This window comes from Strix aluco, chromosome 2 (assembly GCF_031877795.1).
Source record: "Strix aluco isolate bStrAlu1 chromosome 2, bStrAlu1.hap1, whole genome shotgun sequence".
NCBI lineage: Eukaryota > Metazoa > Chordata > Aves > Strigiformes > Strigidae > Strix > Strix aluco.
The window spans coordinates 137,479,967-137,494,165 of NC_133932.1; the positions used below are offsets into that span (position 1 = coordinate 137,479,967).

The window sequence follows — 14,199 nt, forward strand, 5'->3', positions numbered from 1 at the left end:
TTACAAGCTAATTTATCCTGTGACAAAGAATCAATTATTGATTAAATTGCAAGAAACATTCAACATGTTCATGAACGCTGCAGACACTCAAGACTCGTGTGATGAGAAGCCTCAAGCACAGAGGACACCACCAGTTTTCTGAGCCACTGCCCACCCCATAAGCAGCGCTGCCTGCCATTTCTGAACGGTTACTTAGCATTGTGTTAGCAAGCTCTGCCTGGCTCCGATTTGAGGCTGAGATTCAAGGCTTCAGGCTAAAACATCTACAGCCTTTACACATTAGTTAGCAAGTAATCCAAGGCTGTATTTTCCCTGAAGTTTGAGGACTGTGCTTAGGCTGACGTGAAATAAGCTGATAAACCATTTACCTGTTCCAAACCCTGTTCCAAGTCCGGTTCCCAGAGTCCCAGTTGCAGGCTTATTTCCAAACAAACTATTTCCAGCAGTGTTGGCACCAAAACCTTCAAGAACAGAAGCAGTAGCTCGTTAATCTAACACTACTAGAGATGAAATTAAAAACAAGTATTCAAATAAATAAGCATCACCGGCTCAAAGACAGCCCTGCCACAGCTAAGGTCAAATCTGACACAACAGTGCAAGGTAAAGTGGCAAGGGGGGACTGCAATGGTAAAAAAAAAGTATTTGAGTCATTAACATAATACTGAAAACATCAGTACAGGAAAATACTGCTTTGCCTTCTTAAGCTTTTCGATTTGTTACAAACTTCAGGGTTTTACTGAAAGACAGAACGAACGTGATGCCATATCTGGCAACAAAATGTATTAAGTTTCCTCAACTGCCTGGAAGGAACAAATCCCATTTTATACTGTTTATACCACACACGGACGTCTCTGATCCGCGCCCACAAAGCGGCTAACAACTCAGATTTGTACAAGCACACAGTTCAAAGGCACACCTCTAATGTAACCAAATACAATCCAAATCTAATATGAGCCAGACCAGCTCTTAAACGGAAACTCTGAAGCCATCCTATGGCTGCTTAGTATGCAAAGACAGAATTAAACTAGAAAACTGCAGTCGTGGACCAACAGCAGAATCACCTCAGGACCAAACTCCGTTTTTCCTATAAACTGTACCACTGCAAGTAACGCAGGCAAACAAAACCACACTGCAGCAGTCTGGTTCCCTACCAAACCATGTCAGCACACTGAGGTGGCTGTGAAGATCTCGGACAACACTAGCCCAAGGGACCTGGAAGCGACTGTCACAAATACAGTTATAACAGTTTGCCCAAGGCTGGTCACCACAATGACACTGCACTCGCAGAGCTGCTGCCCTGGCAGCCAGAATTTACCATTTCTTCCCTCTATTCTGGCAGGCTAGTTGCATTTTTTACTTTATTGTTGATATTAAAATATAAAAAAGAAAAACCACCAAAGGACAGATGTCCTAACCCCACTCCTGCTCGCTTTCAGGAATACAGTTTTGTTGCTCTGAGTCAAGGAAAAAAAACCAAAACAAAGCAGATTTCAACAGAAGTCCAGTGAAGGAAGCCTGTCATTTAGTTGAGCTGTCACTGCCCCTTTCTCCTGCTCAACCACACGCCCAGTCCACACCAGCTCTCTAACAGCAGCATCAGAGGCCAACATTAGCACCAGACCCAGTTCTTCAGGACTTTGATCCTTCACACCATGAAGGACAACACCAGCTACCAGTGAAACCAGAACTGTTTCATTTTACCCTCACTCCAGTGCAGGATCTCCTTGTCCCTGCCATAAAGCTACAGGTATCACTGGTTTTACCCCATTTCCTTCAGCCCTCCTTTGCCTCCTTAAAATGTATCATTAGTAAATTGGCAGATGACAACAAGTGAAGCAGGAGTATCGATCTGCATGAAGATAGGGAGACTTGGATAGATTGGATCGGTGGCCAATGTCAACGGGATGAGCTTCAACAAGACCAAGTGCCAGGTCCTGCACTTGGGACACAACAACCCCCTGCGTGGCTACAGGCTTGGGGAGGAGTGGCTGGAGCTGTCTGGAAGAGAAGGATCTGGGGGTTCTCATTGACAAGCAGCTGAACAGGAGCCAGCAGTGTGCCCAGGTGGCCAAGAAAGCCAACAGCATCCTGGCTTGGATCAGCAATAGTGTGACCAGCAGAAGCAGGGAGGTGACATTCCCCCTGTGCTCTGCACTGGTGAGGCCACACCTGGAGGGTTGTGTCCAGTTTTGGGCACCTCAATCCGAGAGAGATCTCGAGGGGCTGGAGCGAGTGCAGAGGAGGGCAACGAGCTGGGGAAGGGCCTGGAGAATAAATCCTGTGAGGAGCGATGGAAGGAGCTGGGACTGTTCAGTGTGAGGAGGAGAAGGTGAGGGGAGACCTCATCACTCTCTACAGCTCCCTGAAAGGACGTTGTAGAGAGGTTGGTGCTGGTCTCTTCTCCCAGGGAATTAGTGACAGAACAAGAGGGAACGGCTTTAAACTGCAACAGGGGAGGGTCAGACTGGGCATGAGGAAAAAATGTTTCCCAGCAAGAGTGGTCAGAGAGTGGAATAGGCTGCCCAGGGAGGGGGTGGAGTCCCCATCCCTGGGTGTGTTTAAGGGCCGTTTGGATGAGCTGTGGGGGGATGTGGGGTAGGGGAGAACTTTGTAGAGTTGGGCTGAGGGTTGGACTCGATGATCCCAAAGGTCTTTTCCAGCCTGAACGATTCGGTGATTCTGTGATTGGCGACCAGAGTGCATGTGCAGCCTCTTAACAAACCCCTATGTTGTATGAATTCTTTGAGTTGAAGAGTTGTCAACTACAGCTTACAGTCTCCCTTACGCACTCACTGGAAGAGCAGTACTTTTACTTAGCTATCTCCCTTCTCAAGGCAGCGAGTACACCAAGAGGAAAGGTGTAGAACAGCACCCAAGATGTTTCCCTGCAGCAACATGCATCAGAAGCACGGCTTACCTGAGAATCTTAACATTCACAATCATTTAGCACGCGATATTCAGCAGCCAGGTGTGTGGTATATGCAGTATAGCTTTAAGTGACTGAAATCCCACTTTTTTAAATATGTACCAAAATGAGAAGTATTTGTATTGGTTCCTAAAGTCAGGGTTGGTTTGTTACCAAAGAGCCCGCCACCAGTGGTTGTTCCAAACGAGGGAGCGCTGGTCGTGGTGGTTCCAAATCCAGCAGGTTTGTTACCAAACAGGGTCTGAAAGGAAGAAAACACGAATTTCTAAACCTGACAGACTGACGTTAAACCTGCAGTAGTGTGAAAGCAGAACTAACACCAAGCACAACTCGGAGCACACAACCCAGACTCCCAAGAGGGGTGTGTTATTCACAAGCCGCATGCACTAGTACATGGCAAGCACCTTCTGGAAATAAGTATTTTCACTTTATTAAAACAAAAAAGACTAAATAACCAAGAATGAACTCGATTCTTGGTAAGTCATCATCACAATTTAAACGCCTGTATTTTCAACACCGCACTGAGGCATCCCCAGCAATACACAGGCAGTGAGATGTTCCATCCCTCTTGCTGTCTTTTATCACTCAACACATGACTTGCTAAAAAAATTATTTCTGCAACATTAGTTTTATTACACATGCTTCTATTGTACCCTTCAGTTTACACAAAACCACACTATTTTTGCATCTTGGGCATCTTAACTCTTAAGACAAAGTGACTTTCATGGAGGCCAAAACCCAGCAAGAGGACTCTGAGCTATTTGGTTTTATTTTCCTTTCTCATTTTATTCATCTTTTTTTATCATTAAGGTACAGACATACCGAACCGCCAACACCAAATCCTGTGTTGGCTTGTCCAAAAAGACCAGTTCCGGTTCCAAATCCAGTACCAGCATTTGTATTGGCAGCTGTCCCAAAAAGGCCTCCAGGCTGCGAGGGCTGGGTTACCCCAAAGAGACCCTACAAACAGGAACTAGGTTAAGATAACGCCGCAGAGCTTTTCGAAGCCGAGCACTGATGATAACAGAACACACACACAGAGTCAGTTAATAAAATGATGCTACAACATCATCCCTCTTGCTGGGGGAAGAAGGTGGGTGAAAAGCATTTCAGAAGCTTTAGTCACTCTCTGAGAAATCAGTAACAAAAAGGAAATTTAAAAAAAAATAATAATAAAAATCAGAGAGTTTATGCTCCAAGCTTAAAAAGATATTGGAATTTCCTCATCACTTTGAGTGAGGGAGATGGGAAAGAAACATTTCACAGGGTTTTCTGGGAGAAGTCACAATATATTCAGAGAGAATATAGAATATTTGGAGCCAAAGCCCCTAGCTATGCAACAGGTTACAGCTATGTAGCACGTCTCCATCCAAAGAGTCCATGAATGCTGCTCAGTAGTCACCAGAAAGTACAGAATTGTTAACGAGTTCCCACAGAATGTTAATAATGGAATTATATTATCTGTGTGAACGTGATCGGAAATACTTGAATTGATAGAGAGCAGACTGCTTAAAGAAGGGAACAGGAAAAGTTACTTGTTAAAAGCTGTAATGCTGTCCACTCATGAATGAAAAACTTTGACTGGCAAGAAGCTGCTAGCTCAGCCAGTGGCGTTCAAAGCTCTGCATCCCTGTTTTATGAAGCTGTACTACAATTTGAGGAAGATCTAAATCACTGTATCGCAGCCCCCTGTGCCTGGCTGGAGTACCTACCCACAACTCACACCTTTAAGGGTTCAAACAATTTATCTTACCATTGTGTTCGTGTTCGGCTGCCCTAGAGTGGTATTCCCAAAAGAAAAGCCAGTGTTCTGTGTTGTTGTGGCTTGACCAAATGGTTTGTTAAACAGACTTGTAGTTTGAGACTGCTGACCAAAAAGCCCCCCTGTTGTTCCTGTTCCAAAGCCAGTCGTACCTACAACACATAAACACATTGGTCAGAAAACCCTCGAGTGTTTATCCAAACCCACTGTATTTCCACCCTCGATTCAAACAGGAGAAAAGATGTTTCAATTCAACAGAACAGCAAAACACTCAGCGTCGTCATTACTGGTTATTGCATCGGGTCCTCCCTGTCCCACAGCCAGCGTGAGCACAACACCCGAGCACGACCAGCAAGTTTCCCTCACAAACAGAGCTGACCAGAAAGGCTCCAGCTCTGATACGGCCTGTTTGGTCTCCACTGTGCAAAGCAAATTGTGCCACGAGCGCCTGGAAAGAGCTCGCTGGGGAGGCAGTGGCTCTGCTCTAAAACCTGCACAACTCCCGCTACAGAAACTTCTACCTCAACTTCAACACCGCCTCCCTTTTCCTCCCCAAAGGAGGAGGGCTGTTTACGTGTGGTAAAAAAGGTATAAACGTAGACCAGAGCTTCTGCTCCTCCTCACGCTGGTCTTTCTCGAGGACAGCAGCTCAGCTCAACCCACACAAGTCTCAAGCAAGCCCAGCAGTGCCCATGGTTAAGAACAGACACAATCCTAACCCAAGAGAGCAGAGCCTTTCTTACAGCAGACAGTCGCTTCTGTTCCTGCAGACTGCAGGATTTTGATCTTCTGTTCACAGTAACTCCACAAAGACAAATACTCACTTACTTTTAGATTATCAGTTGTGTTTGAGCTTTTCAGCACTATTTTACACTAAGTTCAAAAAGGTGCACTAACTGGTTGGCACAACTGACCTGCAACTACACATTTATGTAAATTAATTACTTCATACCTTCTACTTTTTGAGCAATGATGTCAAAACAGACAACATGGAACCAGGACGACACAACATATAACAAGTCCACATCCCAACCCTGATCCACTGCGGAGAAAAGCTCTGCAAAGTCTAGTTAAGCCACTATAAATTAACTTGTCCAGTTCCAGGGAATTTATGTTCGCTCATTAGCGGAAGCAGAATCTTGACTCCACCATTAACCACCTGATGCCATCACCCTACTGATCATTAGCAACACTCTGGTGGTTTTACTCCAAATTGTTTTACCCACCCGTGGGAACTAGCTGACTTCCTTGTAAAGCCAGCTGCCCTAATGAACTGGCTTCCGCAAAACCTGGGGGATGCAGAGGAAGTCTGCAACCCCTGCAGAGTAAACAGAAATTTCTACAGCAAAGAACCCGATTATTGCACGTTGATAATGCAACTAGTAAAAGTTGGAGCTCACACCAGTGTTTCCTCGTCTTTTTTAATGACAGAATTTTAAATAGCTTAACAGACTATTTGCATATCCGGTCATAGTAATGACAGGGGAGAGGCAGTACTTACTGGTTCCAAAAGCAGTTTTATTCTGTCCGTACGAAAAGCCTGTATTAGTAGTAGAAGAGCCAAAAAGTCCTGTAGCTGTACTTGATGTAGCAGTGGAAGACCCAAACAAGCCTGCAGCCGCTCCTGCTCCGACGGGATTGGAGGGCCCTTTCCTATTTGCCTGGTAGTCTTCCAAACGCAGCTCCTAGTAAAGGGAAATCCAGTTCTTTACACATTCTTTTACACAGGGTAAGGTCAGAACAGCGTCATTAGCACGTGCACACAGCACTTGAGCCAGCTCCAGGGTGAGGATATCAAGGAAAGCTGTAACGCCTCAATTTTTAAAATGGACACCATAAACAGGACCTAAACTTAGACACAGCTCTGCAGTTCATGCCTGGGCTTCAATTTTACTTCTCAGAGCTTTTTCAGATCTTTTGAATAGAAGACCTGTTTTGAAGTCTCAAGTCAGTCAACCTGAATGGAAAGGCTTCATGGCTAAATGTTTGGGAACACCAGTTTTTATTAAACATCTGAGTTTTGTATGAGATTCTGCCATTATCTCAGCAGTGTAGGATCGCTCCCGACAGGAGCTCTCGCCCTTCTGCTATACAGCGAGATGGAATTTCAGCTCTTCCAAAACTGCAGTGTTAAGCATTTAAAAACAAATGTCATTAATACGGCGATGCATTAAGTGATTTACTTGATATGTCTCTTCTGCGAGCGATGCAGATGTCGAAGGTTGTACTGGTATTAATGAGCACAGAAGGTACTTATTACAGTCAAAAAAACTTCTACTAAACCCCCGCTAAGGGGAAGCATGTCCGAACACTCATCGACTGACCTCGAGAGATTTGCTTTCGTATTCCTTCATAGCTGTGATACACTGGTGCTTGGTATTGATGTTGGTGCTAACTCCAGATTTTACCATAGTATCTGTACCGGTTGGTGGCTGCAAGAGAAGAGGTTACAATATCAAATTTAAAATCCAGACAGACTTTCGTTAATACAATTAGTACTCTCTGGGCAGATGCTGTTAAAACCTAAATTTAGCACAGGACCTGAAGTGGGGTGTTACTGTCATCTGGGCAGCACTGGCCTCACCCAGTGACGAGGCACGTTCGGTAGCAATCAGCAGTGGAATTTACCCCAGTGACACTCAAAACACAGTGCAGTTATTTTTCAGTTTCACTTTAAAAGTAGTTTACGTAAATCTGTGATCCAGATCCTCCGGCGATGCGTGGATTTTGTTATCCCCCATTTTTTAAATCGCACTATGAAAGTAGGCCTCAACGGCGCTCCAGCCGCCCAAGTTATCGTCACAGTTCTGTCTACAACCCATAATAGTCTCGGTCTGTTAAATCAGCTCAATCTAGACATGAAGAGGGCCGAGACTGGCAGGAGCCAGTATTTGGGAAAGAGGCAGCCTCTTCCCAGCAGATACCAGTTACACCTTTTCCACGATGGCTTTTCCTGGCCATCCTCTAGTTTCAACTGCCACAGGACTTCCGTTATTCAACCCTTTCTTAAAGGGAACTCACCCAGCAAACACAGGGGATCAGTCCTCACGTTTCACTTTACATTTCCAAAGTCATGCTGACTTATAAGAGCACTAAATTTATTCTGACCCAATCCAAGACGTCTTTAACCCTCACTGCTGTCAGTGCTGCTCACCCTGAATTCAATGGCACTTCCTACCTTCCTGAGAGGGCTCCATTTTAAAAGCTGCTTTACCTCTTCAGCTTTAAGACAGCAGTGAACCTACCAAGTCTGGAGAGGGCATCACTCCCCAGCATTTGAGAAGTTTGTCAAATTCAGAATTAAAAAAAAGTCTAGTTCTTCAGAGTTAATTATACACCCTATTTCCACTGCAACAGTTCCACTAAAGGGGATGTTTTCAAATCATTTCAGAACACTGCACACCTGCATGTGAACTGCTCATTTTTTTCAGCTCAGTGACCAAGACACTACACAAATAACTCCAAAACATAATGCTTCCTACAGCAAACAGGCTTGATTAAGAAAGGAAAGCTAGAACTTACGTTGAACTTAATGGTCGTGCCAGTTGGAGCAGCTGTAAAACTAGTTGGGCCAAAAAGAGAGCCAGACGTACTCCCAAAAGGATTGGAAGTAGTGTTCGTGGTTCCAAAGAGACCCCCACTGCTGGTACTGGTTCCGAAATCTGAAAATAAAAAAAAATAAACAAAACAAAAGCATCAGTACTATAAGAAACCTGAATTTTAAAACTTAAACCCTAATATTTTGTTCAAATTACAAAATAGTTTAGAAGTGGAAGAAATGGCTAGGAAAAAAAAAGTTTATAGCAGTGCTGGAAACCAATAGTCTGCTCATGCAATATTCTGCTGTAGAAGTCTGTCCCTAACTCATCACCCCAGGGAACACCAGAATAACCACGGCAGCCACTTCGTTCTACTCCTGACAATGCTAAGAAAACGATGTGTATAAAGGGAATCAGGGAGGTTTCGTTTTTCTTCTCAGAGGGGTCTGCAAGCAGTTGCTTCTGCTTCGGGGAATTACAGCAGAGTTTAAGAGGCATTTCAAGCATTCTAGTGCCAGAAGCAAAACCAGTAACTGCTCTACAACAGTAGAATAAAAAGCTAAAACCAAGCAGCGCCAAAAGATATTTAGGAATAGAAAATGCCAGCCGACCACCTTTTTCAACTTAACACCCACGGCTAGAACGGCAGCTCCAGGTTTTGCAGCACACCTGGCTCACTCCTGGCTACCGTGGCCCGCAATAACGTCCCTATATCCTTCAGGAGACAAACCCACCAAAGCCCCACGTTAACGCTGGGGCCAGGTCCACACGTACACCCAGCGTTCGGTGCTTTTCAAGCCGAGAAAATAAGCAACGTTCAAGAGAGACGCAGCACTTTTACTCACTTCCAAACCCGGCCGGCTTATTCTGGGCAAAAGCATTATTTTGAGATGAGAAAAGGCCTCCACCAGTGCTGGTCGTTCCAAAGAGGCTGTTTGATGTCCCCGTTGATGTTCCAAAGCCAAAGCCGGTGCTTGTGGAGGAGGTGGCTGGTTGATTAAAGGTAGTTGAGCCAAATAACCCTCCTGAAGACAGAAACAGACCAATCATCATTTGCAATCATCAGTTCCTTGGTTGGTTTTTTTTTTTTCTGTTTGGTTGGGTTTTTCTGTTACTTTTGTTGACAGTTGCTTGCATTTGTTTTTTCCCCCCTTTTCCTTCTCCTCCACCTTTTTTTATAACATCCTTCTTTCAGGACTGCGTTCCCCTACAACCCTAACCCAGCAATACCTGGTTTTGTTTGTGTGCTCCCAAAGAGGCCTCCAGTATTACTGTTCGACCCGAAGGCTGATGTTCCAAACGCTCCTCCGCTCGTAGTGCCAAAGCCAGCATCTGAAAAATCAGCATTTAGAACGTGGTTCCATCTAAACCAAACAGGTACTAGAAACTAAACACTGTCACCGCCTCTTTAGCTTCCCCAAAGAAGCTTGTGCATCACTGCCGCTACACCAGAGGCTGGGGTACGTGAAGTGCTACAATTCATACAGAGCTCTCGAAGCAAAAGACTACAATATTTGAGGCAGCCACTTCTACAGAAGGTAAAGACACTGCTCTGACACTTTTTATGGCACCTGGAAGCGGGTCTTCTCATACCTTGGTTTAGGAGCAATATAAACAGAATTATTGCCTTTCCCTCCTAACGAAGAGAGCACACAGACCAGTTTATAGTCTGCTTTAATGGCTAAAACCTCATTCATTGGGGTATTCACAATGTGCATCTCCAGAAGACACTCCTCAGATTACATGCTTTTCCCTTCCAAGTTTTCCCAGTGTACTCCAGTCCTGACTGAAAGAATCTCAAGACAGCCTTGAACTAACCATCTGAGTTTCCACTCCTTTTATAAACGGAAGTTTCAAGGACTGTACATGGCATCCTGGTATCTACCCAAATTAAAAGCCTGGTTAGTGGAGAAGCCCAGGGCTCCTGAACCTGATTCATCGCAAAGCGAGCGAGCTGGACAGCCCAGCTGCATCCAATTCCAGCCCACACCAAGAACCACCGCCTCTGTCTGACCCTCTGGCTGCACCTCCAGGAAAAAATACCCGACTCATGGAAAGCTCAGCGTAGATGTATTACTTACTTTGACCAAAAGTTGAGGTTGTCCCAAAGCCAGTGCTGCCTCCAAATGGAGTTCCGAAGGATTTGTTAAACATTTTCAAGATGTATCAGGATATTCCCCTAAACCTAGAAAGAAGAATTCAGCTTTTAGTTAAAGTTTATCTTGCAAACTCATTCCTCATCCTCCTCGTTGTTGATGTAAGCAATCTAATTTGAGTAATTAAGCCATAAAACGCATGACAGCATGTTTAAGTCACATTAAGCAATTTAAAACACTGTCAGAACCCTAAACAGGGCAAGAACACGAATACTTTCGTGACACCACAAGTAAGCTGCCTTCCACCCTTAATGATGGCTAGATTTTCTGTACGCCTTACAGACTGAAAACACTAATAAATTCAACTACTCCCCTGATCCGTGTGTTCAACAAAACCCTCTAGAACATCTAACACTAACAGCGCTTCCCACATCTCTTTCTACCACGTTTGATGCACGCTGGGTAACGCAGACTCATTTGTGCTCAGCCATCCCAAGGCCTGGAAGATGCTCCAACGCCGGAACGCTTCCGAGAACACACACAGGGCTCTGCACGGGGCTACAGCCGTTTCCACGACGCTCCCAGGGCTGATCTGCAGTTAAACCCGACTTGCCAACTCCCTCAAACAAGAGAAGTGCAAATGCTCTGCACAAGAATTACAGGAATACACCTTCCATCTGCTTCCCATCGACTGCTCACGGGGCTGCACCGGGATTTTAACTTTCTAAAAGTTGTTTTTAAATACTTGTTCATCAGAGTTTTACCCATTTAGGCAGGGGCCCCGTTTATCTTTACAACACCTGTCCTTTCAGTTACAGACACATTTAGTAATGCAACCTCACTCCAATCTCTTCTCCAAGGACAAACACAATGTTACAGCTTTTTACAACAAAAGCAAACAAGCTAAAATAAAATCATGACAGATCCTTAGCCATACTCCAGAGAAATCTGTAGTCTTTTTCTGTACTGGGGCTAACACCTGTTAGCCCCACCACTGAAAATGCCAATATTATCCAGAAAAAAAAAATCCATTGTTGGCAGCATTAGCTAATCCACAGCCGTGCAGAACTAATAAGTTTAGAAAACTGTAAGACACGGCCCATACCAAGGAGATTTACAAAACTATCATGTTAGAATAACACTGTTTTATGTAACGACACACTAACTTTTAGCATTTTGGCATTTTTTTTAAACTCTGTTTAGGTTTTCCAGGAGAGCAATAAACTCCTATCAGGCATTCTCTGTTTGGCTGCCAACAGTTTGAGTCAAACTCAAAACCTTTACCCCTGCCCAGGTTTGACAGCTTCTCCAGAGCTCCCCAATTCCAACCCCTTTTAGATCCTCCTAACCCAAAGGAAGCATGCGTGTACTCAGCGTGCAGCCCAGCACAACCCCTCCAGAGCAAAATCACTAAATCTATCTGCCCATCCATGAAATACCTAAGTATTTATTTTCCCAAAACCCCATCCCATCTCTTCTGGGAACAGTCAAATCTGGATTTTGAGCACTCGTAGCTACCCACACCTCTGCAGCCATCCCAGCACTACCGGAGACTAAAACAGGCAAGAGCAAAGCACTACCTGACACTTATATTAGAGAGTAACTCAAAAGATGTTTTGGGTAATATTCAGCTACTCAGAACAGCAGGTATGTCACGACTTTGTGGTGTTAAGAGTCTGCCCACTCATACACACGAGTCGTTACAGACTTTCTTACACACATTAAGAGTATTTTAAATAAAAAGATTCTGGTATATAAGAAAGAAAAAGCGGATATGACACACTGTCAGAGCACCCCAAGCCCAGAGCTGCCTCCTGGAAGAGCACACTGCCTGCCACACAACAGGCTCCTTCTGCGGGACACAGGGCAATGCTGCATCCCTCCCCGTGCCACGCATACCCCCAGCTGCGCTTCCAACTCTCCCTTAAGCACCTCGCCTTGGCGGTGCCACGGCTGCTTTTTATTTTCCAGCAGGACCTGGCTTTGGATCACAGGACAAATCGCTGAGCCACCTCCCGTTCGCTCCCTCAAAATCCAACCTTTCTGCTCCAGCAGGACTGTATGTGGCTTCCGAGAACATCCATCACCCCCACCCACCTCCCAATACCCCAAACTTCACGACTTGCTCTCCCTTACACTACACCTCACCTACGAGGGTGCCTTCAAAACTCTACCTACTCTTTTACACTTGTAAGATAAATTTTATCCCAGTGCCTGATGCAAGCACACTGCTTGAACTCCTCACACCCACCTCAGCTATGTTCTTCTCCATTTCCATAAGCTATTTTCAGTCACCTTGCCCCAAAGCAAGTCTCCCCAAAGGCCAGCCACAAAGGATCCACACAGTTTTCAGTTCTTGTTCAATCCTGTTACTCTCAACCTTACCTGCAATTCATAAAACCCCTCTCCTTCCACTGCTCCCCTGATTTATGCCACTGCTTTTCCCAAGTCAGCACACCGAGGGTTGTTAAATACCAACTTCTATTTCAGAAAAAACCCGAAGCGTAATTTTCTAATGCGCAAACAAGTTATTAACAGATTTCACCCTCCCGGGGGGTTTGAAGCTTTGTTTTCCTTTGACACCCGCCCGTCCTTACCTACCGACCCTCAGGTTCAGCCAAAACACAACGTGGGCCTGAGGTGGTCACTGATGCCACAGACACACCGGAGCCCCTTTAACCCAGGCCAGTAACAGGCGGACACTGCTGGCAGACACCGGGCTCACAACTGCACACATAAAACGCTGTGTTAATCAAACGGGCTCCGAGCCGTGCCATGAAAACCCACTCAGAGCCCCTGACTGCAGGAACACCAGCAGCAGCTGAGAACTGAAGAACTACTGGCGCAGGATTAATAGAAGTTGGGGATTTTTTATCCAGCGGTCCTCTCCCACTTGCTGAACACCATCCCCAGCGAAGAGGAGACATCCCCTCACTCCTGATGGGCTCTAATTACAGTTTTACAGTAATATTACATAAACCTCCACCCACATCCAAAGAACGCAATTAATTCATTAACATAACTTTAAATAACTCTCCCGATAGCTAGCCTTTACACCCCCGGAGACCCACGGCAGTTAACACGCTGGAGACAGGCCCGCCGTTACCCCGGCATTTCACCAAACACACCACGCCGCTTCCCGCGCCCTCCCCCCAACAAAGCCCCCCTCAGCGTTACCGGCTCTCCTGCCGCCATCACCCCCAGCCCGGGCCCCCTCTCGCTCCCCTTCTCATGAACACCCCGGCACCTCTTCCACAACCCGATACCAGAAACCGAAACCACCGAAAGCCCCCAAACAAGGGGGAGGGGGCGGCAGGAGCCAGCTCCCCACGCACCCGCGGGGACACCCCCCCCAAAAAAGAAGCAGGCGGAGCGGGGCCCGCAGGCTCCCACCCGCCCCTTTCCCCCGGCTCCCCCCTTGCTGAACGCTCACCCTCAGCCCTCCCTCCCGCTCCGGGCCTCTCAAACCGGGGCCACCCCGCGCCCCTCCAACCTCCGGCGGCCCCAGGCCGGCCCGGTTTCCCGGAGCAGCGCTACGAAAACAAAGGCCGCGAGGCGCCCCCCCCGACCGTTGCGCCCCCTCCCCACCCTCGCTGCTCACCGCCGGCGCCCAGGGGAGGGGAGAGGAGAGGAGGTGACGGCAGCGCGGGCCTGGCCGGGCCGGGCCGGACCTCACCGCGCCGCTCCCGTGGTGCCGCCGCCGCCGCCTCGCAGGGGGAGGGAAGCTGCGTCACTCGGCCCCGCGCGCCTCCCAACCGCCCCCGCGCGCGCCCGCCGCCGCCCGCCCCACGGGCTGACCCCGCCCCCGCGCGCCCGGCGCTGATTGGCTGCCGCCCTTTGAAAGCGAGGCAGCTCCCGCCCCTCGGGGCACAGAGA

The 14,199-nt window shown here is 46.8% G+C and overlaps 1 protein-coding gene across 4 annotated transcripts in view; it reads right to left on the reverse strand.

Moving 5' to 3' along the window:
- Positions 1-14,085, reverse strand: part of NUP98 (nucleoporin 98 and 96 precursor) — a 43,086-nt gene extending 29,001 nt beyond the window's left edge. For 2 of the 4 annotated variants that reach the window (XR_012622194.1, XM_074816604.1), the window contains exons 1-11: positions 13,925-14,085; positions 10,309-10,412; positions 9,458-9,559; positions 9,073-9,252; positions 8,211-8,350; positions 7,013-7,120; positions 6,190-6,373; positions 4,680-4,840; positions 3,749-3,886; positions 3,080-3,167; positions 369-461 (exon numbers count right to left, since the gene is read on the reverse strand). Coding sequence is in view for 3 of the 4 variants with exons in the window: in XM_074816604.1 (XP_074672705.1) it covers positions 369-461; positions 3,080-3,167; positions 3,749-3,886; positions 4,680-4,840; positions 6,190-6,373; positions 7,013-7,120; positions 8,211-8,350; positions 9,073-9,252; positions 9,458-9,559; positions 10,309-10,381 (1,267 nt within the window). In the remaining variant the exon portion in view is untranslated. Of the gene's footprint in view, positions 1-368; positions 462-3,079; positions 3,168-3,748; positions 3,887-4,679; positions 4,841-6,189; positions 6,374-7,012; positions 7,121-8,210; positions 8,351-9,072; positions 9,253-9,457; positions 9,560-10,308; positions 10,413-12,920; positions 13,051-13,924 lie in introns of all 4 variants that reach the window. The other 2 variants (XM_074816606.1, XM_074816605.1) reach the window with 2 other exon arrangements.
- Between the last annotated feature and the right edge of the window lie 114 nt (positions 14,086-14,199).